This window comes from Cervus canadensis, chromosome 31 (assembly GCF_019320065.1).
Source record: "Cervus canadensis isolate Bull #8, Minnesota chromosome 31, ASM1932006v1, whole genome shotgun sequence".
Taxonomy (NCBI): Eukaryota; Metazoa; Chordata; class Mammalia; order Artiodactyla; family Cervidae; genus Cervus; species Cervus canadensis.
In genome coordinates this window covers 23,773,571-23,801,550 of record NC_057416.1, presented here as the reverse complement: position 1 = coordinate 23,801,550, position 27,980 = coordinate 23,773,571, and the positions used below count along the sequence as shown (strand labels likewise).

Genomic DNA, 27,980 nt, shown 5'->3' with positions numbered 1-27,980 from the left:
TACTTTAAAAATGTTTTTATTGAATATTAAACAGTTACAAGTACTGTAAGTTAGACATTTAGCCAAAGCACAATTACAGGTTAAGTATAATCATAAAGATGTCTTAAATGGAAACCCACCATGCAGGCAGGTTGAGTTCCTTGATGCCCTCTTTTGGAAAGAAGAGGGTGAGGGGGGAAAAAAAGGTCCTCCATTCCATGTGAGAGTGAAGTCTAGAAGAATTTACATGCTGTAAGCAACTTCCTACGACCAAATCAACAGGCCTGCCAGATTTAGTAAAACTAAACAAAACAAAGCCAAAAAGCCGAGAATGTTCAGTTAAGTTTGAATTTCAGATAAACAATCATTTTTTACAGTAAATATATGCCAAATAATGCAAACCATACTTAAGCAAAACAATTATTTATCTGAAATTCAAACTTAACTGTGTGTCTTTTATCTGGCAATTCTACAAATAGACAAATGCAAAAAAGGACAGGAGAGTGAACTGGAACTCCCTGCCACTGGTGGGTCACAGAGACTACAAATAAAAACATTACCAATAATGAACCGAAGAGTCACTACATTGGTTATGTACACAGACCAACATCACAATGAGAAAATACACTTACTACTTCAAATGCTGTTGCCAGGAAACACTCTTGATTTCCTCAGAGCTGGTTTTGTAAATGTTTTTGAGAAACCTTGATATAAGTACCTTTCAGTCTGTAGGTATCAAAGACAATAGGCAGGGTGAGCTTGAAACAATGGAAGCAGAAGCAGGTATTCTATGCACATGAAGAGTTTAAATATTCTGTGTCATGAATATAATGGTTATATAGTCAAGGTCCGCTTCTAGGTGTAGGCTATTAGCCTCAAAGATTTTGGCTCCTTTCTAATTTTTATTGTTGTGTTTTCTAGCTTTTCATCCTGAGCCTCGGGAGGGGCTGGGAGCGTGTAAGGGACCTCCCCCGCCTCCACCAGGGTTTAACTGTACTTCTCTGCAAACACTAAGAGACAACAAGGGGCTTCAAGAGCTGCCTGCGAAAAAGGGCAGGCAGATGAATAACCAAACACTCTAGATCCTAGAGCATGAGAAATCTGTTTGAAAAGAGGGGTGGGGGTGTGTGTGTATGGAGATGTGAAAGTGTAAAGCATAAAAGAAAATGCGAAAAAATGAAGAGTCAGAATGCAGTCACCTCTACTGTGTGAATATTATCTCAAAGGAGTTAAAAACCTCTGCAGAAGTTTAAAACTGGTCACTTTGTGAGCATATTTAGTCTTGGGGAGTATGTAAAATCTTAGCTTCCTACTTCTTGTCACTTATCACTGTGGTTTATATTTTTAAATGGTTCAAAATTAGCTTGTGCAACACTCAAATTCTACGTGGTATCTTCATGAGTTGTTGGTAACCCCTACATGCACAGAACTTCATGGGTTTTAAAATCATTTGTCTCAACCAGAATGTTTGATAGCTGAGGAAGTTCAGAGGCAGAGGAATTGGGGACAGCTCGATTCTCTCAGCTGTTCTGCAGATAAAGGAGGATTCCTTAGAAAGTAGACTCTCATCAACTTAAGTTTACCAGGTGTGAGATACATGGAAATACAACCAACATGCTGACATCTTTCACATGCTGAGAAATGGAATTACAACTCTGTGTTTATTAGGAAAAGGTTAAAAATTCTCTGCCACAGTTAAGGCTTTCTTAAGAAATTTTAATTGTCTATTAATTTCAGAATGCACAAGGTATCTGAAGTAGTCTTACTTTTTAAGGTTGCTTTTTTTAAAATGCATTTCCTTTTCATATGCTAGACATGTCCAGCCATAGCACAAATATCATTTTCACAATTACTTTCTTTTAATTTCTCTGTCACTAATTTGACATCAAAGAAGTTTAACTTTAGTCTTTAAGTTTCTGACGCAGGAAACCCTATCTTAATGTCAGTTTTCAGCACTGCCTGAATGATTAAAATCTATAGCTCTATGCCAGATAATTGCCCAACAGAAATATACAGAAAAAAGGCTGTTTATCACAGATTATCATACAAATGGGATCTGGATATCCTAGGGGAAAGGTGCTTAAAAATACACACCATCTCTGTTTGAAAGTGTTCACGGGAACCCAGAAGGTACAGGTGTTTAAGAACGAGGGTGAGCAGTGGCCAAGAACCGTTGTGCAGCTGTGAGATAGAGAAAAACACAGACAAATTACTGCATTCTAATGCTGTTTTCTAGCATACACCAAAATTTTATTTTTTGAATAGAGACTATGATATTACTCTATATTAACTTTATTTGCCACATTCAGGCATTTCTCTGCACATATCAATGCACTTCGCTATTTTGAGAGCAAGGGGAAATTAGTGTAGCCACTAACATCAAGCTCAAAGGACCACAAGGATGTCATTTCACACAAACATCCTAGTATTGTTTACTCTACTTATGTTACTGAAAAGCTAGGAATTCCAAGTGCCAAGAAGGAAAAGATAAAGGAAGGATTCTGGTTGTACTGCTATTATTCTACATAGAATTAGAATTCTGGGTTCCACGCTGTCATCTGTCAACAAAGTGGCCGAATCTTCTAAGCAGAGAACATGAGGCCTACTACCCGACTCTGGTTGTGAACTGGAAACTGAGGTACAGTTGCTGTATGTATGCAAGACTCAAGACAGAGGAAGGAGACAAATGAGTGGGGTCAAAGGTAACTGCTGGAGCTAATCCTAAGTCCAGACTAGCCATCTGGGGAAAAGGGAAGGAGGCCAAGAACAAGAAGAAAAGTGCCCAGTCCAGACCACTTAACTGATGCCAACAGCTAGCAAACTGGGCCATCAGGGCTAGAAGCCCTTTGATGTCAGACCTGCAGTGGGCTGGTGGAGGGTCTGGATTCTCTTCTATGTGGTTTGGGAAACAGAGGGGCCACTCAGGGGTGGGCACACAGGAAGCCCTCACTTGCTAGTGTTTCTGGAGAGCGTGTACAAGAAATAATCTGCATTTCAGCCTAACTGAATGCCATGCTTTTAAGTTCCAAAGGGTTTTTCACACTACTATGGGTGGAAATTCCAAATGCAATCAATGTCTGCTAACTTGAACGCGCTCAGGGTGACCTTTGGTTTTCAAGTTTTGAAAAAATGTATTTGGCTCCTATGAGATATTGATTACCTCATTCTCTTCAGCAGATGAGTAATATGTACACATTCCTTCAAGAACTACTACATACTCGAATCATTACAAGACAAGAAGCACAGCAAATGTCTTCCTTACACAGTACCTTTACTCGGCACACAGAATGTCAGATATAACATTGGCAGTTTAAATACCGAACCACGGCTTAGCTTCTCAAATGTAAGGCTGAAGTTTCAAACTGGCACATCCATTAACCTAGTTAGTGTGACAGAAACAACATATAACCACAGTTGAGTGGGTAGTGGCTTATGTTTTTAATGAAGCTATAAAGCTTTTGAGATCCATACCATATTCATCCTTTTACTTAACTAAAAATCACAGCTGTGTTTACCATTTTAAACTATATCTAATTGGAGGCAAGTATTATACACTTTCACAGCTACTGAAAACGACACAAATGCCAATTCCTTCAACCCACTGTTACAAACACAGCAAAAAAGAAGGAAGGGAGGAAAAAAGCCCTCTCCATGAATATCAAACTTGGGAGCTCTGTGTGAAATACTAGTGCTATTAAACAAGTAGCCAAGACACAAACACCCAGCTTGGGTCACTAAAACTTCAATAGAAGCAACAACTGAGGCTAATTCTTGATTTAATTTTGAGGACCCATGCAAGATTCAGCTATAAAACTCAAAACTAGTTCCTGATGTCTAGTTCTAGCATTGGACTCAAGCCAAAAGGAAAGCAAAATGTGTATTTTTAAGACCCTATTCTAGAATCTTTGCATGTAACCGCTTTATTTTTCTTTAGGAGATTAAATGAAGTCACAGCTTAATCAACCTGCATTAAAAAAACAAGCAAATTAGTTTTCAGGACTGTAAATTGAAATGGCAAGTTTCCATCACACTGTTTTTCCTTGTTTTCCACCACATTTATATTACTTTGCTTCAAAGCTAAGTAGACACACAGCATGTCCAAGTAAATATGTTAATGCACTCAATTCAATATTCATTTAAGATGAAAAGGACAAGTGTGAGAACTGTCACGGATAATTTTTTTTTTTTACAAGTGTCAATGTGCACTTGACAAATGTTGAGGGAAAAAAAGCAAAACAAAGTAGTGATTTCAAGAAGAAACAGTATGACTATTTCTCTCCTTTCATTTAAAAAACAACTGAAAGAGCTTTGGTTTCCATTTTTGTTCTCCTCATCTATTAAGTAGTTTGAGACAGTGGTTCAAAAATTTAGTGCAGGGACCTATGTAAACTATCCGAAGCACCTCACTCAAAATAAACCCCAAACCTGGAGCAAACAAAAGAGTTCTCCCATTTGTGCCTATCTAGTGACTAAACAGGATCTGAACCCCAGCTTTCTAAACTAGAGAAACAATCAAGTAGTACTTTTGTTATTCTACTGGAGTACGGTTAGTCCACCGAATTTGGAAGTAAGGCAGCTGATTCTGGGGCGACAGCTCTGGTGGTGCTGGTTAAGTGAAATAGTGTTATCTCGGAGAAGTCCTCGTGGTCCTTTTCTGCTGCCGTATGATCGCACCTCGGGCCACTCACGCGTCTTAATGATGCTTCTGGATTCCCAGGCCTCCCTGGCGGTCTCCCCTCTGAACGTCACCACAGCCTCTCACCGGCTGGGCTCTTCCTGGCCCTCCAGCACTGTCCTGAACGCCTTGGAGGCAGGCCTGCGTTGGGAAGTGTGAGTGGCTCTCATGGGCTTCGACTTGCTCTGAACCTGGGAGTTCCTAAATCAGGTGGACGCTGGGTGCCTTTCCCTTGTAAGACTGGCCAATCATAAAAGGAAACTGAAATGTGGCGTTTTTCCTTTCCATCTGAGTTTACGCTGATAAGAGGTACAGATAAAAAATAAATCAGTGGGGGGAAAAAAAAAGTGGACACTAAAAGCCTTGCTCAGCCGGAAGCTTGGGTTATGTCACTAGTGATTTTAGTCAGTGTGACTGTGCAAAATATCCTCGGGAAGGCTCGGGCTCATTTTCAAAGTAAGCAACAACAATGATAGCAACAAAAAGTGGATGATAAATGCTCAGAAAAAACTAAAAAATGAGCCTGTCATATGTGTATATTTATTATATACACAGGCCATATGCAGAAAAGCAAACGTAGTGTGTGAATTGTGAACATTTGGGAAAGTATTGGTTATGTTGTCTTTTTTCCCATTTCCAAGTCTAGATCGAAGCAGTCCTGTCTTAGCGATGGATAACTGCAATGAAAATGAGCCTGAGATATATTAAAAGGCCGCCCCTGTAAACATTTCCTCAAAGGGAACAGTAGCAGTTGAGTATGTATCAGTTACTCATACTATATTCATCACTATCGCAATGCTTTATAAAAGACAAACAGCTTATTTCTAGGCTGTCAGGGATTTATAGAATATCAATTTTGTTGAAAACAATCCACTGTCATCCAGGCCCAGGCTGAAATCTGATCCGGCCTTTACCGATGGGCATTCACTAGGTCTTCTGCTCTGCGGCTGTTGCGGTCTGTGAAGGAGCTTCCGGCTTCATGATCTGGTATGTGATTAGATACTCTGGGTATGCCTGGAAAGGACAGGAAGAAAGCATTTATCACCCTTTGAGCAGGTAAGATACTGAAGCCCAGCTTCATGTGGACGCTTCAGAGGCTGCTGGTCATAACCCACACTCTACATACACCTGAGCGCCTGCCATGGCCAGCTAATTCACAGGTGCCTGGACAGTGAGGAGGTCCACTTTCATCTCTGTACGTAAACCTGTGTAAACCCTGTAATCCTAGAATTGCTATCATGTTATTTCACCTCTGAATACTGTAAATTCATCACACTACATTTATGCCTCCCTAGAGAGTCACGTGCCATAAACCAGAAAACTAAGGCAAAGAAAAATCTTTCTCACGTCACCTTGTGGATTGCTGTCACATAGCATTTTCAAGAAAAGTCTGTTCAATGACAGAATAATTCACTGAACTGATTTCAAGTTAATCATAGATGATGAGGTAACCCAATGAGTGAGGAGGGGGAAAGGCGAGGTGTGCAGGGTCACCAGTAACCTAGAGGCAACAGTTTGGAGGTAATTTTGACAAGTTGACTAGTGAAAGGCAACTATGACAGGAAAGGGAATGGAATGGCTCTGAAGATGAGCCTCTACCCCTGTCTTTTATGATCCTTTGTGTGATACATCCTTTTGCTTGTAGAAAAGTTGCTTAAGCAAAGGAATCAGTAACGCAAGTGTTTGAATTTGGTAGTATGGTATTTTAGATTCCCAACACATGTAAAATTTAGGCAGATTCTAATAGTATGAATGATTTAATCATTCATACCATTCTGAGTGCTTCTGGTTCCTACTCATTAGGCTACTGAATTGCTTCTGTGTATAATGGCAACCCACTCCAGTGTTCTTGCTGGGAAAATCCCATGGACAGAGGGGCCTGGCAGGCTATATAGTTCATGCAGTCGCAAAGAGTTGGACACAACTGAGTGACTAAGCACATAGTCTGAGACAGGAATTAATCATTTCAAAGTCCAGAAGTAGGCTTTAAGGCAAGGGAATTAACTAAACTTCAGGACCAGAAGCGCCCAGGATAGACCAACAAACATTATTTCCTGTCAAGTCTTACTCTAAACCCAAGCTGGTTCTAAGAGCATAGAGCATATTTTTTTAAGTACTTAGAAGAAAAGATTCAACAACCACTTTTAGTAGCCAAATTCTCTGATAGCTCAGTTGGTAAAGAATCCCCCTACAATGCAGGAGACCCCAGTTTGATTCCTGGCTCTAGGAGATCCGCTGGAGAAGAGATAGGCTACACACTCCAGTATTCTTGGGCTTCCCTTGTGGCTCAGTTGGTAAAGAATCCGCCTGCAATGTGGGAGACACTGGGTTCAATCCCTGGGTTGGGAAGATCCCCTGGAGAAGGGAAAGGCTACCCACTCCAGTATTCTGGCCTGGAGAATTCCATGGACTTTATAGTTCATGGGGTCGCAAAGAGTTGGACACGACTGAGTGACTTTCACTTTCAGGAAATTCTTCTTAACTCAGATCCTCAATGCTACAGTTTAAACTCAAGTGCTTTTAGTTTATTCTCCACTGAGATGAAGAAGCATCATGTTCCCTTGAACAATTCTGTATGTTTGAAAATCATTCTACAAATCGTTCTGTTCCGTTCTCCAGGTTAAGTTGCTCTGCACTGTTCATATCACTTCAGTAAAACAGGCCACATCTCTGTAGCTGCCAATGACCAGAGAATACTTCCTCTATGTCTAATTAATGTGAAGCTTAAAGTACAAAATACAAAAATATTCCTGATATTTTAAGTCCAGTCATATACTGGAACTATATAAAATCGGAACTATTTTTCTTTCAAGTACAGTGCAGTTAATTTTAAATATATCTTTTCAATTCTAAAGAAACAATCCCACCAATAATAAATAATGCTCCTCAGATCAACCCTCTGAATAAAACATTTACATGGTCTTAAAAATGTTGCTACTAAAGGTGAAATATGATATAAGGTATAACTAAGGGGAATGAAAGAAAAGTTGGCAAAGGAAAACTACCAAAAGTCAGGAGAAACTGCTCATGGGCAACGACTCAACTAGTAGACATTGTAATTAACACTGTCCATGTGTTACCTGCATATGGAAGCACAGGTGTGCTCCCCTGAATCAAAAGAACTTACATTTTCAAGGTATTTTTTTTTTCTTTCAAATATGATGTGGACCACATCATTCTTTAAATTCTTCTAGCAAGAGAATTTCAACAAGTTATCAAGTCAAAGTACTTGGGAAATGGTTAAAAGATCAGCAAATACTAGACGTGTAAACCTATTATTTGTATCTCTTATTTCTTTCCACCCAAATGTGAATGAAATTCTATTTCCCATAGCTAACTTACAAGATCTGGAAAAGTGTTCGGTAGAGAAAACTGTAATCATCTATAATCTTAATACCCAGATAATTGCTCTTATGTTTTGGCTGATTCTGTGTTTAGCAAATACCATGTAGACGTATTTTTAAATCACAGGCACACAAATACACTAACATTCATTTCACCATTCCCTTTTTGCTAAATATTTAGCTTGTTTAAAATTTTCATTATGATAATTGAGACAGCAACCTGAACATCCTTCTAGGCGCTTTTTTGGGATGTGACCGTCACTGATTTTATCTGAAACAAATTTCTGAAGGTAGAATTACTGAGTCAAAGTGAAAATATTTTTTCTAGAAGTTGGGCATTTCTGATTTAAAAAGAAAAATCTGACAAAAGTATTCTTTGGTAGTTTAAAAGCTCTTTATTTGTAAACAACTGCAAACTGGCACATTAAGTTGCAAAAATTAAACTAGTACCTAATATACCTGTATGCCCTTTCTAAGTTCTAAGTTCAGTCTCTCAGTCGTGTCCGACCCTTTACCTACATCCAAACACTGTTAAGGTTTTATTTACCCTACTTGCTTTATCATGTGGACTTCCCCCTCCTTCTCTGTATACTAGACAGACACACAGAGATTCAGACATGCTTCTCCCGGAGTCATTTCAGAGGAAGTGATATGCCTCGTTACGGTTCTTTATCCCTAAATACGCCAGCACTTACTTCCTAATAATAGGGATATTCTCACATATAAATTTTATACTGACATAATATGTTTTTTAACCTACCATTTATATTTCAATTTTATCTGTGGATCTAATAACGTCCTTTCTCTTCTAGTACCAGATCTACTTTGGGGGGAGAATCTGCAGTTAGCTGTCCTGTCTCTGGGGTTTCATTTAACCTGAAAGCTTCCTTCTGCCCGCCCTCTCTTCCTTCCTTTGTTATCAGTATGGAATCATAAATTCCTATTCTTTCCAATGGTGTAAAATTTATTACTATACTTATTTTGATGTTCAAATTATCTCAGATTTGGCCAGTGGGAGCCACTCTGAGCTGACTTTGTTTCCCTGTGACATGCTCCCATCACTGTTTTCGAGGACTTCATTACTTTCTGGTGTAACAAGTTCCTAATCTGCTCCAACCCTGGAATTAGCTGTTTCTTCAAAGATCCTTCTATGGGGCATGGTATTACAGGCCAAGATTTGGGCTTGAGGAGTCCTCATTGCTACTGGTTTTTTTTGGCTTTCAGCAGACAGTGCTAAAGAAATACATGCACATATGTACCCATATATATATATATATATATATATATACACACACCTACACATATCTCTTGTTCATAAACCTATACATACATATACTTACATGTGTACAAACAACACGTATTTACTAGAAACCATTCATTCCTATCAATACCTCCAATGTCTGCCCTTCCCTAGAGCCACTGTTACCTTCCCTCATTCCATATTTACGTCTCTTCTTCCACAGTGAGAACCCAGTTCCCAAAATCAACACATCAACACATTTACTCATTTGCTTAATCCCAGAATACACCTGAAAGAGTTTCAAATCTTTGCCCACAATCAATAGATCTAAATGAAATCCAGGATTTGTTTGCAATTCTTCGCCCTATTCCACACCTAACCAGGCCCAAGACTGTTGGCATATAATAAAACATTGTTTTCGTGTATATAGTTAATCTGCTTTTTCTCCTTTTCAATCCATTTGAAATTCAACTAAATTCATATTTACATTATTACATTTAAATGTTTTCTTTAATTCTTATGTGGTCTTCGCATTTTTAATCAACTGTTTACAGTAGCCGGGTCTCGCTTATTTCACGAGCACCATACCTGCTCTCCTCTGTAGATGACGTATTCGGCATAGGCCAGCCCATTCACACTTGGCCTCCCAATGACAGAGTGATGGCCTGGGGGGGCGTGGGCCATTTTCATGGTGCTGAACTGCAGAAACGACTTGCCAAGGGTCACTCTACAGAAAAGCATTTGCCTGAAGAAAAAAGCAAAGCAATACTTGGAAGGAAGCTTTAAATCTTAGAATGGTGTAACTGGTAGGTTTATTGATTTTTTAAAAACATAGTTAACGTAAGGCAAGCTAATTTAAATGTCATTTTTAATTTTATGAGTAGGAATAGGATGAGATTTAAAATACTGATTTACTATAAGCAGTTAGCAGGTTCAATAGTTCCACTTTAAGTTTAAAGTGGTTTTGGTATGGTTTAGAAATCAATCACAGATAACACCTGGCAAGTTTTGACTAGTGGAAAAAGACAAACACTGGTGAAACTGCATTCTGGAAGAATGAGTGTGGACGGATAGGAGGAAAGTGAAGAAAATAAACAGATGGCAGCAGCGTCTGAAATTAAAGTTAGGTTTACTCATTATGAAGACGTAAAGTCTGAGAGGAGATAAAGAATAATAATAAAAGTGGACTATATATAAAAACATTTAGCTTCAATATATGGCCAGAATGTTCACTACCTGAGTGAAACGTGAATTGAGGCAGTTGTTAAATATTATGGAGGGAAAGAAAGATTGACTGGAAAGAGTGTATTAAATAAACTAGGCACTGGCAAACGATAGGCCAAATCTAGGCTACCACCTGTTTTTGTAAATAAAACTTTATTGGAACACAGACATTCATTACAGGCTGTCTGTAGCCGCTTTTGTACCAGCACAGAGCTGAGTCATTGTGACAGGGATCCTACAGCCTGCAAAGCCTAAAATATTTACCACTGTGGCCCTTTGAAATAAAAGTCTGCAAACCCTTAATAAATACTTGAACATATTAATAGACATCTTAACTAAGCTATAAGATTTGGTCCTACTGTTAACTGTAAATAGTTGTTATTCAATCAAGTAGTTTTTAAGTAAAGTAATGAAGTATGATCTGTGCATTATGACTAAACAAGTATTACTGTGAATCAAAACTGTGCTAGACCCAGTTTAATTGAATCCTGCCTGGGCTGGCTTTTTTAGTGTGATGCTACTGGTGATGTTGGCTTGGCATCAACTGCATCCTCTTGTAGGCCCCAGAGGAAAAGGTCTGGACTCGCATTAGAAGGAAGCTGTTTGAGACCGTGGTGGCACTACAGGGTCATAGGCCTCTGCCCGCTCAGCCTGCTGGGCCCACTGCCATGGCGATACCCAGTGTCCATATGTCACACAAAGTGTGACCTGACAGCCCTCGCTTCCTGCCTTCTGCCTCCTGCCCCAGGGCATCCTTGTTGCTATGGAGACAGGAGAAGATGCAGGCCCTGCCTAGCTGGCTCAGGTCTGTTCACCAGCTTGCCTTGTGCCTGTGCGTGGCCTGCAGATGCAGTGGCCCAGTGTGGGACACCAATACCCTGTGGGGCAAACGCTGACCAGGAGCAAATGAAAGATTCTACTTGTTTAGAGAAGTTATGTGCTCTAGTTCAAATGTGATTAGTGCTAGAGGTTCCTTGTTCTCCAGAAATAATTCTCAGTCTTGTCCTGAATCTGAAATAAGGAGAGTGGAGCCCCGGGAGAAAGTCAAGACGGAGGGAGCTTCGCTGTAACCTATGCCTGGCTTTCCCCAGACAGACACTTGGTTTTTACCACAACTGCTGTTGACTCTGCCGTCATGGCTCTGATTAGAGCAGGGGCTGACCAGCTGTTCCTATCTAACCCCCAGGATGGTCTGATTTGTTACGAGTAAGAGTGAGAATGACCTGTGACTTCTGCAGAGCCTGAGAAACTCATCTGGTCCATGACCTGAGGATAGCAACCCTTACACAGAAGGAATGATGCTCACCTGTGACATATATAACATGACCGGTCTTTGTGTGTGGGACAGCCTGTTCCTCCTCCTATTCCATAAACATACTGGTTGCTTTTAGAAGAGTTTTCAGCAAAATAAATCCCAGCACCAAACATTCCTCCTATATATGCATGTCGCTCATCAAACCCTTTATGAATAATGGCATTAATGAAAGGAGAACCTAAAAATATAAAGACAGATCAGTTTTGAGCACTTTCTAGAATCTCTATTAGCTGCATACTATTTGCACTTGGCAGAGTAACACTAATAATGCTTACATGAAAAGTTTACTCTGTAGGATGGTCTACAATACAGAAATTACTATCATGTACTAGAATTTTACCAGGGACTCATAGTTGTTGTCCAGCAAGGACCTTATATGGATTTTGCAGATGACATGGGATTTTAGATAGCAAAGTACAACATAACTTTGAAAATACAGACTATTTTACACCAAGTATTGCTTTAAGCAAAAACAGGTCATTCAGTAAACTAAAACAATTATGCTGAACTACAACAAGAATAGCGTTCCACCATCTAGATGGCCAGCATGCAAGGTAAACTCTGAGACAATTTCAGATAAATTATTTTCATTGTAAATGCCTTGGAAAGCCCATTCATGTAATGCTTTAGAAAGCTGGTACCAACATGTAATGAAAAAAGATAAATAAATAAAAACCATTTTTAACACAACACGAATACAGTCAATACCACAGGCTTTTCACCTTCCTGGAGTTTGCAAACACTCAGAGCTAATGACCAGCGGGTGCTCACCATGAAACAACATGCGTTCATTGTGGTGGTTGTGATTCTCCTCAGACACTTCCTTCTGTCTGTGACAGAACCGTTCTCTCAACTTCTTGTTCACAACTTTTTGAATCTTTAAAGATGAGGAAGAAAGAAACGAATCAGTGAAATGCATGTTAACTGGCAGTTTATAATTTAAAATAAAAAGTATGTTTTTCTTTAGGGAGGTTCAATTTTTGTTTGCTTAAAGCATTATTTAAAAATGATATAGTTGCCAGGTCACTATAATTCAGTTAATACTCTGTTTTTAGTGACAATTTTCAGTTACACTTTTTGTTTGTTATCTACACCCGACCTGGCTATACCTCAGAATCTCCTGAGGACTTCAGGTTGTAGGGGCCTGTAAATCTGTACTTTCAGAAAGCTCCCCAGGTAATTCTGATATGCACTGGTGTAATGTCAATAGCTCTATTAACCCAAAGGGTTAAACCATTTATCAACAGATTTTATTCATCTTTATGACACCCCTTTGAAAAAAGCATATGGCAGTCATTTATTTCATGTTATGAATTAAAATATTGAGATTAAGAGATATATGCATTCTGATATAATCACTGACTCAATCAGATTAAAAATCGAGGCCTTTAATACTACTTTGAAATAGTGAAAACAGAAATTACAGTCCAAATTTGTGCGTGAGCTGGGAGTCTTATCACCATACTTGTCTCATGAATGTCAGCTGATCTAGCTTATATCTGACAGTCAGGCAAGCTGTGCAATCCAATTTTCACCCCGAAATGCTCAAAACTTACTCGAATGACATTGTATCTGTTGAAGATGCCACCAGCATTACCACCATCTCGGTGTTCTCGAATTGTACTTTGCATCTATAGAACAAAACAAAATAACTTTCCGAAAACAGGCCAGTGTGGAATTCTGAAGACATTCCTCCTGTTGTTTTCAACATTTTAATTCTATTGTATTGTTTCGCTAATGAGTCTAAGACTCAGCACTGTAAGTAATCAGGAGTTCACTATAAATGAGTCAACAAGTTTAGTGAATCAGTATTTCTGGTGAGAAAATAGACATAAATATCAAACTTTTGCACTTTATTTTTTAATAAAAGCTTTGAAAGTTTTTTCTGCAAACACCATGGGGTAAAATACCACGGTAAGTCATCCACATTACTATTTTATGTTATCGAGGAGAAACAACATTGTGATTAATTCAAACTAAAACTCTTAATACCCCATTAACTAGCTGAATGGGGTTGAACTAATACCCCATTGCACTAGTGCTAAAAGTAAACACAAAGAATTTATAAAAATCCATAAATCTTTGTCCCTTAGGTGAAAAAGTCCATGTCGTCTCTTTGCTCTGGGATCCCAAAGAATATCTGCACAGACCGGGGAAGCTGGGTATAACGTGTAAGTGAGTAAGTGGAATAACTCTTCTGAACACTACTTACCCTTCCCCTACTCTCCAAATTAAGGATTATGATAGTTTGAAAATTAAGATGTTTTAAATACCTGAGTTTCTCAGAGAACTGACTCAGAGTTGATTCTCTATCTCACCACTCCCTCTGTGAAGTGAGTCACTACATTTTTGACCTTATAATCAGAATTTACTTACTACAAGGAGAATGATTACCCGGTAAGACAGGAGAAAACAGGATGCTTTCCTGATAAACTAAGTACGAGGTGAAATGCTACCCTGGGGTAAGGGTCCTGAGACCCTGGGATGGGAATAATATCAGCACTACTTAAGAGGTAGAAAACAAAATAAATGTAGGCATGCCTTTCTCTGCAAAAGGTGGAATTAGTTAGGAACCTTATTTATTATGATAATGCCATTAGGCACTTTATGATGTATAAGCTAAGTGAGGCATAAGCCATCAGGAGAGAGGGCATCTCTGTGGCATCACATCTACCAGGAGGTTCATACAAAGTCTTACTCTGGCGCTTTAAAATAATTGACTGTAGAAATGAAAGCTGACTGGAGTTATGAGGCAGGTTTCCTAAGCACACATATTATTTTATAACCACATTTTAGAACTTTCATGAAAATAAAGATTAGACGATGTTTATTATTTATGACGCAAGATTCTCACTCCATATTATTTTTAGGTAGCATTTTAACAGTATGAGAAAATAGTTCTGTAGGGTCTTTACTTCTACGAGTTTCAGGAAAGTCTCCAGAGTAAAAAGGTACATGTGGCCCACCCACTGGAAACCCTAGGGGTTCTGCTGTGAAAGCAACATGTGTAGCCCTGTGTTAATGTTGGCAACATGCCACCACAATGGCTAAGGGAGACACGGTAATAAACAGGCAACAGACCATCAGTCAATGTAAGACAAGTTTACCTCTCTTGGAAAAAGAGGTGTGAGCAGGGATTTCAGGAAAAGATAATGAAAAATTTTGATGTACATTACCTCCTCTTCTACTGACTGATATTCTTTATCTTCTGGAGCAAGATCCAGCAAAATAGTTCCCTGATTAACACAGTGAAAAGTCAAATAAGGATTGGTGCCTGCAGGGAAGAAAAATTAACATATTAAACAAAGGTCTACACTATCCAGGCTCTATTTTATGGAAAACTCTCATAAATAATGGACATTCTGGAACAAGTCTAAGCTATTTGCAACTTGAACCCAATATATAAGGTTATATTAAACAAATACATCCAAAGACAAGAAAAAAATAATGGAGATGTGTTTGCGGTTCAATTTGTTCTGTTCTTACAGTTCCCTATACCCGCAACAGACTCAACAATTATTTGTTGAACTCAATCATGAACATACATGATTCTGATCCAAAAGAGAACACACCGTAATTAAATGCAGTCAGGTCTAAAATGTAAGAATTATCCTCTAAAAGAATTATCATCTGTGAGAGCTTGAAATGGTCACATTTAAAATACATTATTCTTGTTAATTTCATTATTCTTGTTGAGTTACTATAGCTAAATAAGCAAGACTCAAGATCAATACCTGCTAACATTTACTTTCATGTCAGTCTTACAATTTTACTGTCTCTGCAGAATAATTCAAGTTGTTTCTTTCCTCTCTCTTTGCTTTTCTATAGTGAAAGCACTTCTAACAAACAGAGAAATGATAAACATGGAAGCATACCAAAAAAGAAAAAGAAAGGCGTGTTAACAGCAAAGTGCAACAGAAAAAGACTGCGCTGATAGTTGTGAAGGAGTGAAAAGGACACAAGGTGAGACAGAAAGGTCAGATTCTGAACAGTCATGTTAGGAACGTTTTATCGTAAAACCAACAGTACTCTATCGAAGGATTTCAAGCACCAGAATGATACGATCATACAGTCACTCTGAAGAGTCTTCTGGTTATCATCTAAGGAAGGTTTGGGGAGCCGGGTGGGGGCGGGAGGCCGCAAAGGTGACTGTTGGAGGTAAGCTGAAAGGTGGTTGTGTCAGTCCAGGAGAGAGACGATAGTGGCGTGGATTGGGTGGCAGCAGTGGGAAAGGACCGAAGTGCAGATTCCAGGGATATTTAGGATGCGGTGTTATGGGGGAGAGGAAAGAGTGACTGATTTTTAGCCTAAATGACTAGAGGGAGAGTGACACCAATGATGGAGACAGACAGGCAGGAGACGCCAAGCTGAGTGCATGAGCTCTGGGGTCAGGCCACCTGATTAAATGCCAGGCGGGACACTTATACCGGGATTCCCTGGTGGCTCAGCTGGTAAAGAATCTGCCTGCAATGCAGGAGACCTGGGTTCGATCCCCATGTTGGGAAGCTACCCTGGAGAAGGGAACAGCTACCCACTCCAGTATTCTGGCCTGGAGAATTCCATGGACTGCAGAGTCCATGGGGTTGCAAAGAGTTGGACATGAAATGAGCGACTTTCACTTCACAGACACTTTATCACTAATTTCTGAAACCTCTTTATTTTTCAATAGCTTACCTTGTTGTCCACCTAAGAGTCTTTCCACTCCCTTGATTAATTTATGGCGGTGTCCGTATGCATTGATGCCTATTTCTTTCAACTCTTCATGACCCATATCAGCCAACACATCTAGCGTAATCTAAAAAATGAAACAAAATTAATTGCTAAATCTTTAACAGTTCTTTAGATGATGAAAACTCTTCCATTTGTCTTCAATGTTCCAGTATCCAGTCAAATTAAGAAAATTGTCTCCTTTATCAGCATGAACTTAAATCTTCTTAAAGTTGCCTTCATAAACTTACCAGTTTTTTGCTCACTTGAAATACTCCTTGATTTGTTTTCAGTCGATGGAGACAGTAAATGGGAGAAACAATGCTATGGAAATATGAAATGATCATTGCCATTTTTCCTTTTGATTATTTCATTCTACCACATTTTCCTTGCCTCAAGGAGACAACCAGCAGCTTGAAAATGGGGGAAATACCAGATCTCAATATCCAGAAGGTGGCAAAGATGAATAGTAGGGGAAAGAGGGGCTCAGCACAATGAAACAGATGAAGCTTTAGGGAAGTGGGATTTATATAAAGATAAGATAGAACTTCCTAGTGCTAAGAAGTATTCAAGCATGGAAGAGGCTGCCTTAGAAAGCAGCAAGATTTATATCACAAGTATTTAGTTAGATTACAAGCCATCTTATATAGAAACTATATAAAGAATTCCATTTTGGAGAAGAGAGTAGGTAGAATTTGTAAGAGCTTAGAAGCCATCTAACAATATCTGAAGTCTAACATACATTTTATTTTGTTCAAAACAGTGCTTTAAAAGTTTTGGTCTTTTTTTTTTTTTTTTTTTTAAGTTTTGGTGATTTAATCCCTGTAAATGGAGGTGGTTTGCTTCTACAATGCAAGATCTAAGATCTCTATTCCGTTCTTTGTTTACTAAAAGTAACTGCGACTCTACCGCCACCCAATGGCGGTGCTCTGAATGCACAGAGTGAAATCTCCAACAGTCGCATCTCCTGAATTTTCAGCTCAGAAGAAGCTGGTCCTGTGACAATCCAGATACTACTTCACAAGATTAGCTTCTGATTTTCTTTTTCCTTGGGAAACCGAGAAATCCTTTGATAAACACTCTTTTTCAACTCAAGAAATTTTTATTCATGGCTTTCTCTACCTTTATACGTGCACATAACATTTTAAAAAACTAACAAATTAGGTCTGGAACTCTGATGATTTTTACTGTCAGAATGAAATATTATATAATGAGTCTGATCTTCTCAGAGCAAAAAGCATACATCATTCACTCTCTGGAAATAATTTGCTATATTTCTCCTAAGTGGCCATTTAAGAAATAATCTCTCCATTGCACAAAATGGGCAATTCACTTCCAATCACCCAAAGGAAGTTTTCGGCAAAGCTTCTAAAAAACCACAGTTTTGAAATGTACATCTTTGAGACAGCATAGTTTACAACATAATAGGAGTGTTTACATTTTTAGCTAGATGTGATTTTAATATAATTTGGAAACCATGTTTACTACATTATTGATATTCCACTTTTTTCTTCTAAACTTCAGATCATGTTGACATAAAAACAGGATCTTATATCTATGTGGCAGCTTCAATTTAAAGAGTCTTTTAGCCTTTCTGAATTGATATGTATAGTGTATGTCTGAAAGAAGCAGAAACCAGGCCAACAAAACATAGTATTAGGTTTCAGAGAAGAAATGGAGAACGTTTGATACATTTGTTCATTATGCGATTCCAATCGTGAAATGAGTACCTCATTTCATCCTCATAATGACCCATGATATACTATTACTGTCTTTATGAAGAAATTCAGGCTCAGTGAAGTTATAAAAATAGTATACAGAAAAGCTGAAATACTTGTCTTTCCCTTTGCTTATTTGTCTTAAAAGGGATAACTAGAGAGTTAAAATAATTAAACATTAAATTTAACTGCTTTGAGTTACATGGTACTCAATTTGTCCTTATATTTATTGAAACTAGGGACTGGAAAACCTTAAATAACTAGCTATTGAATTTACATTTATGTTCACTTGTTCATTCATTCATACATAATGTATTTAATGAGTACCTTCCATATGCCAGGTATTTCCCAAAAAGTGACTATTAAACATTTCATTTAATTCTAAAATGATCCATTACAGCTCAGAAAGGTAAATAGCTGGCCCCAGTTGGTAGTAAAACAGTGGGGCCAAGGAACAAACAGAACACTAACACTACAGGTCATGATAGTTCTTCTACCAAGGAGATAAAAAGTAAACACAAATATTTGGTAAAGGTTGGTAAATGTTTTGGAGGAGTCGGATGGGAACTCTCAGGAAGGTTACTGTGTTGCGGTTATAAGTGGGACTGGGAACTTAGAAAGGAACAGGAAGGGGGTCAGGAAAGGTTCTTAAAAGAAGGTAATATTCAGCTGAGGAGGAAGACTTAAAGGAAGAAGGGAAGGGTGTTTACCACAAAGGGAACACCATGTACAAAATGAAAACCAAGTGAATATAAAATATTTGAGAGACTCTGGTATTAATGATAAAGTTCAAAATGGTTAGTGTATAATGTATATACAGGAACAAAAAAAGTGATGGACAGAGCAGCAAGCTAAGAGCAGGTCTTTATGGGTTTTACACATCAAGTGAAGATAAGTGTCCAAAATGTCCAAGGACACCTTTTCAGCAGAGCAACACAAAACTGTATTTCAGGAGGACAGTGGTACGAGGGGCAGATCTGGAAGGGAAAGTGACTGCGAACAAGACGACGACGATGGGGTGGAGGAGACTGGAAGGGCTGAACTGGAGAGCAACTTCAAAGGGAGAGATGCCAGGGCCTGGTCATAGAAATGGTGGAGGAAAAGCAAGGCTTGGGAGTAAAGACTATTCCAAATTCTGATGATGAGGGAATATGATATTACTGTATTAATAATAAAAGAATTGGAAATATCTGGAAGTTGAATTTTAGACATGTTTCTCCAAGATTCAAAGCTTTTATACCGCTAGAAATATTTTTCTGAAAATTATCTTTAACTCACTTTAAAAAAAAAAACTTAGTTACATCTGGGAAATTACAAGTTTGTTGGGCCAGTTATTTATACTCAGCATACATTAAAACCAAATTATAACATAAAGATCACCCATGTATCACTAAAATCATCTTGCATATAAAGCAAATTTCACTTCGAGAGTGTTACTTTAAGAAGGGCTGCCTCTTGTTTCTAAGATTTATTTATTTTCTCTGGAGTAGAGGGAGAAACACTGGGGTTTTAATGAAAAAGGCCTTTCTTTTACATTGCGAGGCTGCAGGCTACAGTAACAGATATTAGAATTAACTTTGCAATCATGTTCATAATGAATTTACTGAGTCCATGCCTTTGTCTTTAGATTCTGAAATAAAAATTGATAAGGTCACTTTTCATATGTATACGTGGACCATAAATATGTTCACAAGTCGCAGGATTTGTTCCAGGAATTGCAATGTAAATCAAGCAGCCCTTCCCACAGAAAAAGTATCATAGCCAAGAAGCCAGGTTACAGAGGAAGGGCCCGAGTGACACAGGTACGACACTTAACTACAAAGGACACAGGTGTGTATTACTTAATACAGAACTCGGCAAAACATACATGACAAACAGGCAGCTAAGAGACTTCTGAGAGAACAACTGTGAAGGTGAGAGGTGGGGTGATGATGCTCTGAAGGAGGAGAAATAAATGATCTTTCTTCCCCACTCCACTGGGAGAGAAATATCAGAATAGAAGTAATAATTGATTATGTGTCAAACAGAATAACTGGCTCAAGGTCAGTGATAGACAAGAACTAAATGGGTACAACGCACACACACCCTGACACTTTCCCTCACTCATGAACACCTTGACCTCATCACGTTCTCCTGGACTGATGCAGAATGCTAATGGCAGAAAGTCCTCTGGATAAGTTATGGAAAGGGTTACGGAACTTATTACTCTAGAACTAAAGGCTAGTCAAGAAACAATTGCAGTCAAATAAAACTTTTGATTGCTTGAACTCTGGGCAAGAAGACAGTCGCACACAATTCTATACAGAGAATGGTAATATTATTTGTCTGCAGGGAAGGAATTAGGCTAGGTAATACACGTTAAATGGAAGCATCAACATATTGATTAAAAAAGAGGATACAGAACTTACTCTGGCAAAAGGAAAATCAATGGAACCATTTACTCAGAACAAAAGTGCAATGAAAAAATAACAATGAAACCGATGAAACTACGGTAAGCTGTCAAAAGGACCAACTGTAAGATTAAACTATTAAAAACAAGAAAATGAGATAAGTATGCCACAGGGTACCACTACTATAAAAGAGAATATATAAAGTAAAAAAAATTATGATGCAAACTGACTAAAACAGTAGAGGCTGAACTCTTTTGAAAAATGGCTAACTGGAATGATTTGCTTGAATGTGGGTCTTTGTTTTTATTAAGCAAAGCTATGTGAAATTTCACAGTTATTGTGGATATGACGTGGGAAGAAGGGAAATGGTCAGAATATGGCTGTGGCAGAGGATACTGCTTTTAAAACAGCTTTAATACCTTCAGAGAAAGGATACAGGAAGAAGAGTCTTACAGTGTAGGATATTCCCATAAGAAATCTCCAAGCCAGAGGTGAATCAATGGCAGGTGAAGCTTAAAGGCAAAGGTAATTATTATAGCATTTATAAAACCCTCACCACCAGACAGAAAATACAACCATTGTTTCATTAAAGCATGTTTTAAAAACTAGCATAGCAGTACAAGGCTGGGAATTTTAATTATCTGGACTTTTTAAAGTATTATTATATTTTACCGGCAAGGCAAGTGATAGGTTAAATGCCTTAATCAGAATGAAGGTCTTTTTTTAGTCCAGTGCTACTTCTACCCAACTGTTTTGATCATTAAGAGGATTAAAGATCAACTACAATATATAGTATGAAGAAATTAGCTAAAATGCAAGACATTAGAAAATCTTGACATAAAAAGTCTTTCATCATTGATATGAAAAAGATCTGGACTTTAAATTAACTCTAAACTATGTGCCTACAAAGAAATCAGAATGGGTCAGAGAGCACTAAAGAATTTGGACACTATATCCACAAAAAGAATAACTAAAAAAGAAGATAAATTTATTACGCTAAATTAGGAGAAACTTTGGAGGGGTGGGTAGTTGATTAGAAGGATAAATCCATGATAAGTTGAGTAGGTCTTAGAAATGTAAGAAGGGCTATAGTATGTTGTAGCAAGCTGAATGGTGACCCTCAAAAAGATATGTCCAAGTTCTAAGCCCCAGAACTTGAGAAGAACCTTACTTGGAAAATTTTTTTTACATCTTTGCAGATGTAAATTCAGTCAAGGATCTTGAGATAAGGAGATCATCTCCGACTAGATGGGGAGGGCTTAAATTCAGTGCAAGCATCCTTAAAAAAGACACAAAGAAGAGATGACAGACACAGAGAAGGCAGGGTGAAGACGGAAACAAAAATGGAAAGAATGTGGCCAGAAGCTGAAGGGGCCTAGCAGCTAGTGGAGGCATGCAGCAGATTCTCCCCTAGACCCTCTGTAGGGACTGAAGCCCTGCTGACATCCTGGTTTTGAACTTCAGGCCTCCAGAACTGTGAAGGAATACAGTTCTGTTGTTTAAGCCACAGGTCTGTGGAAATATGGCAAGGTGGCTGTATGAAATGCTAGTCTAATGCTAATGCTCGTCTAATATTCAGAAAGGGGTGAGATTTCTGTGCAAAACAGGGTAAAGATAAACAGAATATTAACAGATTAAACATGGAGCAGATGTGGGTGTATTTTAGATTAGAAGCATTTTATTATACCTGTCCAAATTGTAACAAGATATTGTTCCACATGGATATAAAAAGGGTAATTCCTGTACCTGGGAGAAGACTTACTGATCTCTAAAAAATTTTTCCCATTCTAAGATTGTATGTATATTGATAATACCCAAGTCAAACTCAGGAATTTATTACTTGATATTTAATGGTAATAAAATCACATAGTGATAAGTTAAAAACTCATTATTCCATATAAAAACAGACTGATAAACAGAAGGATCTTAATTCATAAACACCCTAATGATGACTTCATACTAAGATCTTTACAGGCATTTCGGATCTATCTGAAAATAGGCTAAGTCTTTAAGCAAATGGTCAAGTTCTGGTTCAACATATTTTAGTCTCTAGCTAGATAGTGGAAACTTCATAAAGGAGCAATTTTTAAAGGTATACTTGCCTAGGAATTATTTTGCTTTCTAGTTTAATGGACAACTACTTCGTGACAATTTTGCTAATCAGTTACCATAAAAATTTCTTACTAGTTTTAAGTGAATCTAGTCACATTAGTAATAAAATGAGGTGAATAAAAGACTAATAAACTTTTTGGGAACAAGACGAGGGAAGATTTTGAAAACATTCTTTTGAGGTGCTTTCATGGCCTACATTTTGACGTGTAATACAACATATTGAGCCAGACTGCTTATAAAGATACAACAACATAACGTTAAAGACTCTCACCATCTGTTGGACAATTTTGGAAAGAAGCATAAATAGTAGATTTCCCTAGCTTCTTTGGAAATCCGTTTTGAGTTTTAAAAGAGTTGTTAAGAAGCAAAAAAGAAAGAATAACTGGCAATTAATAACTCCTAGTATTTAACTGAAAAGCCTGGACATTATATGAGAGCTTACCTGTTCTGTTTCAAAGATGTCCCGCAGGTGTTCAAGACCAAGGCTTTTTAGGAACTGGCTAATATTCATGTCAAGACCCGCAACTAAAACAGACACATGTTAAAGTTTTTCAGAAAGAAGTATATCAATCTAAAGGAAGTTTCAGTATTTATTTAAAGCCATGGCTCTCTAACACACCCTTGGTTATGTAGCTGCTTTCACACAGCATAAAATGATCCAAATTACATACATTTAATTCAGACACTTCATGTTAGCTCTGAATTTTATGGGGAAGTAAAAGCAGAGTTTATCTTGCCAATAGTATTTATATTAATATTTTAAAGCATAATGATTTAGTGAAATATTGAACAGTGGAATTAAAAAATCTAAATTTTTCAGCTATTGTTTCAGTTTTCATTTCTAAATAATCTCTCTTCATTTTTCTGATATAATTTCAGTAACAAGACTCACTCAGTAGTTCAGTAAGACACTATAGTTGGAATAGGATGTATCGGGATATACATAAGTAGTAACAATGTAGATGTCAAGGAATTTATTCTACGAATGCATTTTTTTTTTTTTAAAGAAAACATCTTATTTCATATAATTGCTAAGATTTCCCCTCTTGGGGAAGCTGGAGGAAGGCATAAGCCCTGGCCCTTAGTTCTCCAAATGTATTATTCACGGCAGGGAAACTCATGGCAGACAGGCAGGAGGGCCATACAAAGAAAGGAATACACTTGTTTAGACTTTCCTGCTGTGAGTTGAGCATAGGAGAAATCAAATGAGGACACTTTTCAGTAGAGTCAACAACTGATGAAATAAAGTGTGTGTTGCAAAGTTTCAGGTATCCAGACAGCAGAGCAACAACTGATAAAATAAAGTGTGTGTTGCAAAGTTTCAGGTACCTGGAGAGCAGAGCATGGGGAAGAGAGGGTAAGATCCATAAGGGCAGGGGCCGTAGCTGTCTGGTTCTGGTGCCTCGAACAGTGGGAGTTTATGAAGACATGTTTCTTATGAACTGTTGTGTACGTGAAAACTCATACACAGGATGTCTTTAAGTGAGGTGTTCAATAACTACCAATAGAAAAAAGGGAATCTGTTTATTTAGAACACCAAAACCAAACGGGCATTCAGTGGTGTACTTGCCTTCTCCTTCCTTCCTTTCAGCGCCCGCCGCGCCATCCCCGGTGTTGGATGCTCCTCCTACTGCCAGTTCTGCTAAGGGGCCGGTGAGGTTGTCTATGCTGCTAGCGGCAGACAGGCAGGAGGGGGTGGATGCTGGTGAGATCAGAGAGGCACTCACGACAGTAGCCTGAGGTTTGAAACAGGTAGGTAAGGCCTCTGGGGGCATGGCATCTATCAGCAAAGCTCTGATGTCATCTGCCTAAAAAACAAATAGATAAAATAAAACACACACACACAAAATATTACATCTTAAAATAAGTTTCTCACTAAGGACCAAATGTAGAGTGAATCTTTTTCTTTCATGGATGCTCCATTATTCCCTACTAGTTTTTGACAATTCCTTCTTCTTTCCTTCTCCGATCGACAGCTCCAAAGAGTCCCAGTAGTTTCAGTAGGTAGAACTGTAGAAACAATTTGATACTAAAAAAAATAGTATCAAATTTTTTCCAAGGTATTTCAAAATATTTTTCAAAATATTTCATTTTTTGAGGATCTAACGTGCAGCCTGTGATGACAGTTAATAATGCTGTACTATATTCTTGAAATTTGCTGAGAGTATATCTTGAGTGTTTTCACCACAGCACACACAGAAAAAAGTTAACTGTGAAAAGAATCCAAGAATGTGAACTATATTGATTCCCAGAAACACATTTTTTAACACTAAATGAAAAGTATGCACACAGTTGTTCATACTGATTACCCATGTATTCAAAGGACATATAAACTAACAAAGATATGAAGAGTTAAAAACATCTTTCTTCTAAAAAAGAGCACTTTCTTGTACCCTTCCTCCCATCAAGAGGTGGCACCTATATCCCTTCCTTTCAATTTGGGTTGCTTGTGAGTTGCTGTGACAATTAGAATGCAAAGGAAGTGGTGCTCTGAAGCTTTTGAGTCAGGCTTTAAAAGGACTGGTGGTTTCTACTTTTTTCTCTTAGAAATCGTCCTCCCATGCTCTAAAGAAGTTTGGACTAGATCACTGAGTTTGAGATACTACGCACAGAGAGGTACTGCAGGATTTAAAGCCATCCTGGATGCTGCAGCCTCAGCTGAGCTCCCAGCTAAAGGCGTTGTACAAATAGCTGGACTGCCCAGCTGAGCCCAGGCAATGTACACAACTCTGAGAAATTATAAGTCATCGTAGTAAGTCACTCACTTGGTTTTGGTTAAGCTACATGTTTTGAAATTGTTTAATCCTCAGTAATAGATGTATAAACCAGAATGTGGCTTAGAGAAGTATTTTTGGTTAAAAAATTCTAAATTACGTGACCATACAGTAACTCCCTGATTTCCAGAAAGTTTAGGAAAGATGTTTCTGTACTGTGTTTAATTCCGTAGTTAAATAACACATTTAATCTTGAAAATTTAATTTTGAAAATATTTCTATAATATATCAGTTTACTTTTCCATTTTCAGAAGAATGATATACTGCTTAGAAGATCATTTTTCTTTGATCATCTCATCCCCTCAGGTAAATTACCATAAACACCAAATGCTCTAGCATACTGTGTGAAATGTAGAAGGTGATAAGATAGCTTACTAAATGTAATTCTTTGAGAATACAATCTATACACAAGTTTTCCTATGATTCATGTTTTCCCTCCAAGTATGGTCAAAAAATGTAACTTACTGCTTGTTTTAATAGTTTTAAACTGAAGCAACAAGAACAACGAGAACTTAAAAAATTCTCAAGTTTCCAGAAGGAAGGAAACTTGTTCTTCTCCTAAGGGATAATATGCACCACTAAAGCAAACCTGCTAATAAACCCTGGAATTTACTGTCATCCCTGGAATTATAGAAAGCAATTCTAAATATTCTGAAGTGAGGACTTACTGTTGCCAGGTCTAAAGGGGTCTGGCCTTCCTGGTTCTTCATAGTTGGATCTGCACCATGCGCTAGGAGTAGGGCACAAAGCTGCGTCCTGCCTTTTTGGGCTGCTTCGTGAAGAGGAGTAAACGCCCACTTGTCTGTTGCATTTACGCACGTGTTGTATTTTATCAATAATGCCGCGATGTCCACATGCTGAAGGAAAACAAAAGGATGCCAAGGGGTAACAAGGAGATTATCTGGTAAAGCTCCTTCAGGTACACTTGTTTTTATTTAACATTTCATTGCCCCTACATCTCTATTCTCATCCTTCACAGAAGTTTCTTTTATAAAAAAAGAATATTCATCGCACCCTTCCATCTGTATTTTGGACTTCATCTTTTCTTGCTTCCTCCAAAATATCAATTTTGTATTTATTCTGCTACTCTGTAATTCTTCATGGGAGCTTTAAAATTTTTTTTATTCAGCCCTATCGCATATTCAGACCTATCTTAAAATCTCTAACCCACTGCAATCTGATCTGTTTATGAAAACACTCATCTCAAAGATTCTCAATCTTCTTTCTTCAGCCTTTGGGGAAGTAATGTAATGTAACAAAGCAACATTCTACAAAAATTAGTCTGTCATGCCCAAAGTGACTCGGGGGTAGAGAAAATGTCAGCAGCAGCACACACATTAGTAACCTGGGCAGGCGGTGATCAGAGACTGAACTGTGAGGGCTAGAGAAGGACACAAGGAAGAGCTAAATGTGAGAAATTTTGAAGAAAAAAATTGGGTTTTAGGAAGACAAATTAACTACAGAGGAAGAAAGAGGAAAAAGAATTCAAAGATGACTGTCTTTTGTTTTTTTAATGTAGTCTAGAAGATTTACAAAAAGGTAGAGGGAAGCATTAGCAGAAATTGAGTAGCAGAAGTTTAAGTAGGAAGGAAACTTTAAGGAAGGTTCACTCGAGGTATGTGGTTTCTAAAGTAAAATATCTAAGTAATGGTGTTCTGTAAATGGTTTGACACAAAAGGTCAGAGCACAGATGGGAGGGTCATTTATTTATTCACTTATTCGCTCTAATGCACTTGCCCACCAATCAGACATTTGCTGAATACCTATCTGAGGCTGACTTTCATGAGAATGGATAGAGATGAGGAAAGAAAAGACAGGAGTATTGGGATTTAGGGCAGGCTTCTTCAAATTTTCCTTAAAAATTTCTTAAAATATTTTCTTTGCTCTCTTAAAGACACTCACTTCAAAAGGAATAGGTACTTCTTCTGAGGAAGTATTAAATTTTTTTTCATACAATACAAATATTTTCTAATTTTAGGAAAAGTGATTTCAGAAAACACAAGAAAATTTATTAGGCAAATACAAATCAGAAACATCTAAGAAAGCTTCCATACTTGCTCTGACAATATAAAAACAACAGCAACAGAGCATAATCAGACCAGGGCTTCTGAAAACAGACCATGTTTCGGACCTTCTGGGGATTATGAATGATATGGCATAATTATGAAATTGATTCTAATACAAAAGATAGAAAGAGGTAACATCTGTAGTACTATCAAAATCACTTAAACCCCAGTAATTTATTTCCCTTATTCAAAGGATATATGTTGAAAAGAATAGCTATTTTTATTCAATTAATCCAAAAGCATAGAGTAATTTCAAGCTTCTTCCCAGTATGGTTACAGGGTATTTAAACTATGTTCCTGATGATTAATTTTATTCTACTGGCTCAGACAGTAAAGAATTTGCCTGCAATGCGGGAGGACCTGGGTTTGATCGCTGAGTTGGGAAGATCCCCTGGAGGAGGGCATGGCAACCCACTCCAGTATTCTTGCCTGGAGA

At 38.0% G+C, this 27,980-nt stretch overlaps 1 protein-coding gene across 1 annotated transcript in view; it reads right to left on the bottom strand.

Moving 5' to 3' along the window:
- The window catches only part of TNKS (tankyrase), a 155,141-nt gene continuing 127,161 nt past the window's right edge, over nucleotides 1-27,980 (bottom strand). The window contains exons 18-27 of the mRNA XM_043454621.1: nucleotides 26,147-26,335; nucleotides 24,275-24,512; nucleotides 23,147-23,229; nucleotides 16,452-16,572; nucleotides 14,954-15,051; nucleotides 13,334-13,408; nucleotides 12,549-12,654; nucleotides 11,769-11,955; nucleotides 9,827-9,983; nucleotides 1-5,668 (exon numbers count right to left, since the gene is read on the bottom strand). Of these exons, the coding sequence (XP_043310556.1) occupies nucleotides 5,582-5,668; nucleotides 9,827-9,983; nucleotides 11,769-11,955; nucleotides 12,549-12,654; nucleotides 13,334-13,408; nucleotides 14,954-15,051; nucleotides 16,452-16,572; nucleotides 23,147-23,229; nucleotides 24,275-24,512; nucleotides 26,147-26,335 (1,341 nt within the window). The 3' untranslated portion in view covers nucleotides 1-5,581. The remainder of the gene's footprint in view (nucleotides 5,669-9,826; nucleotides 9,984-11,768; nucleotides 11,956-12,548; nucleotides 12,655-13,333; nucleotides 13,409-14,953; nucleotides 15,052-16,451; nucleotides 16,573-23,146; nucleotides 23,230-24,274; nucleotides 24,513-26,146; nucleotides 26,336-27,980) is intronic.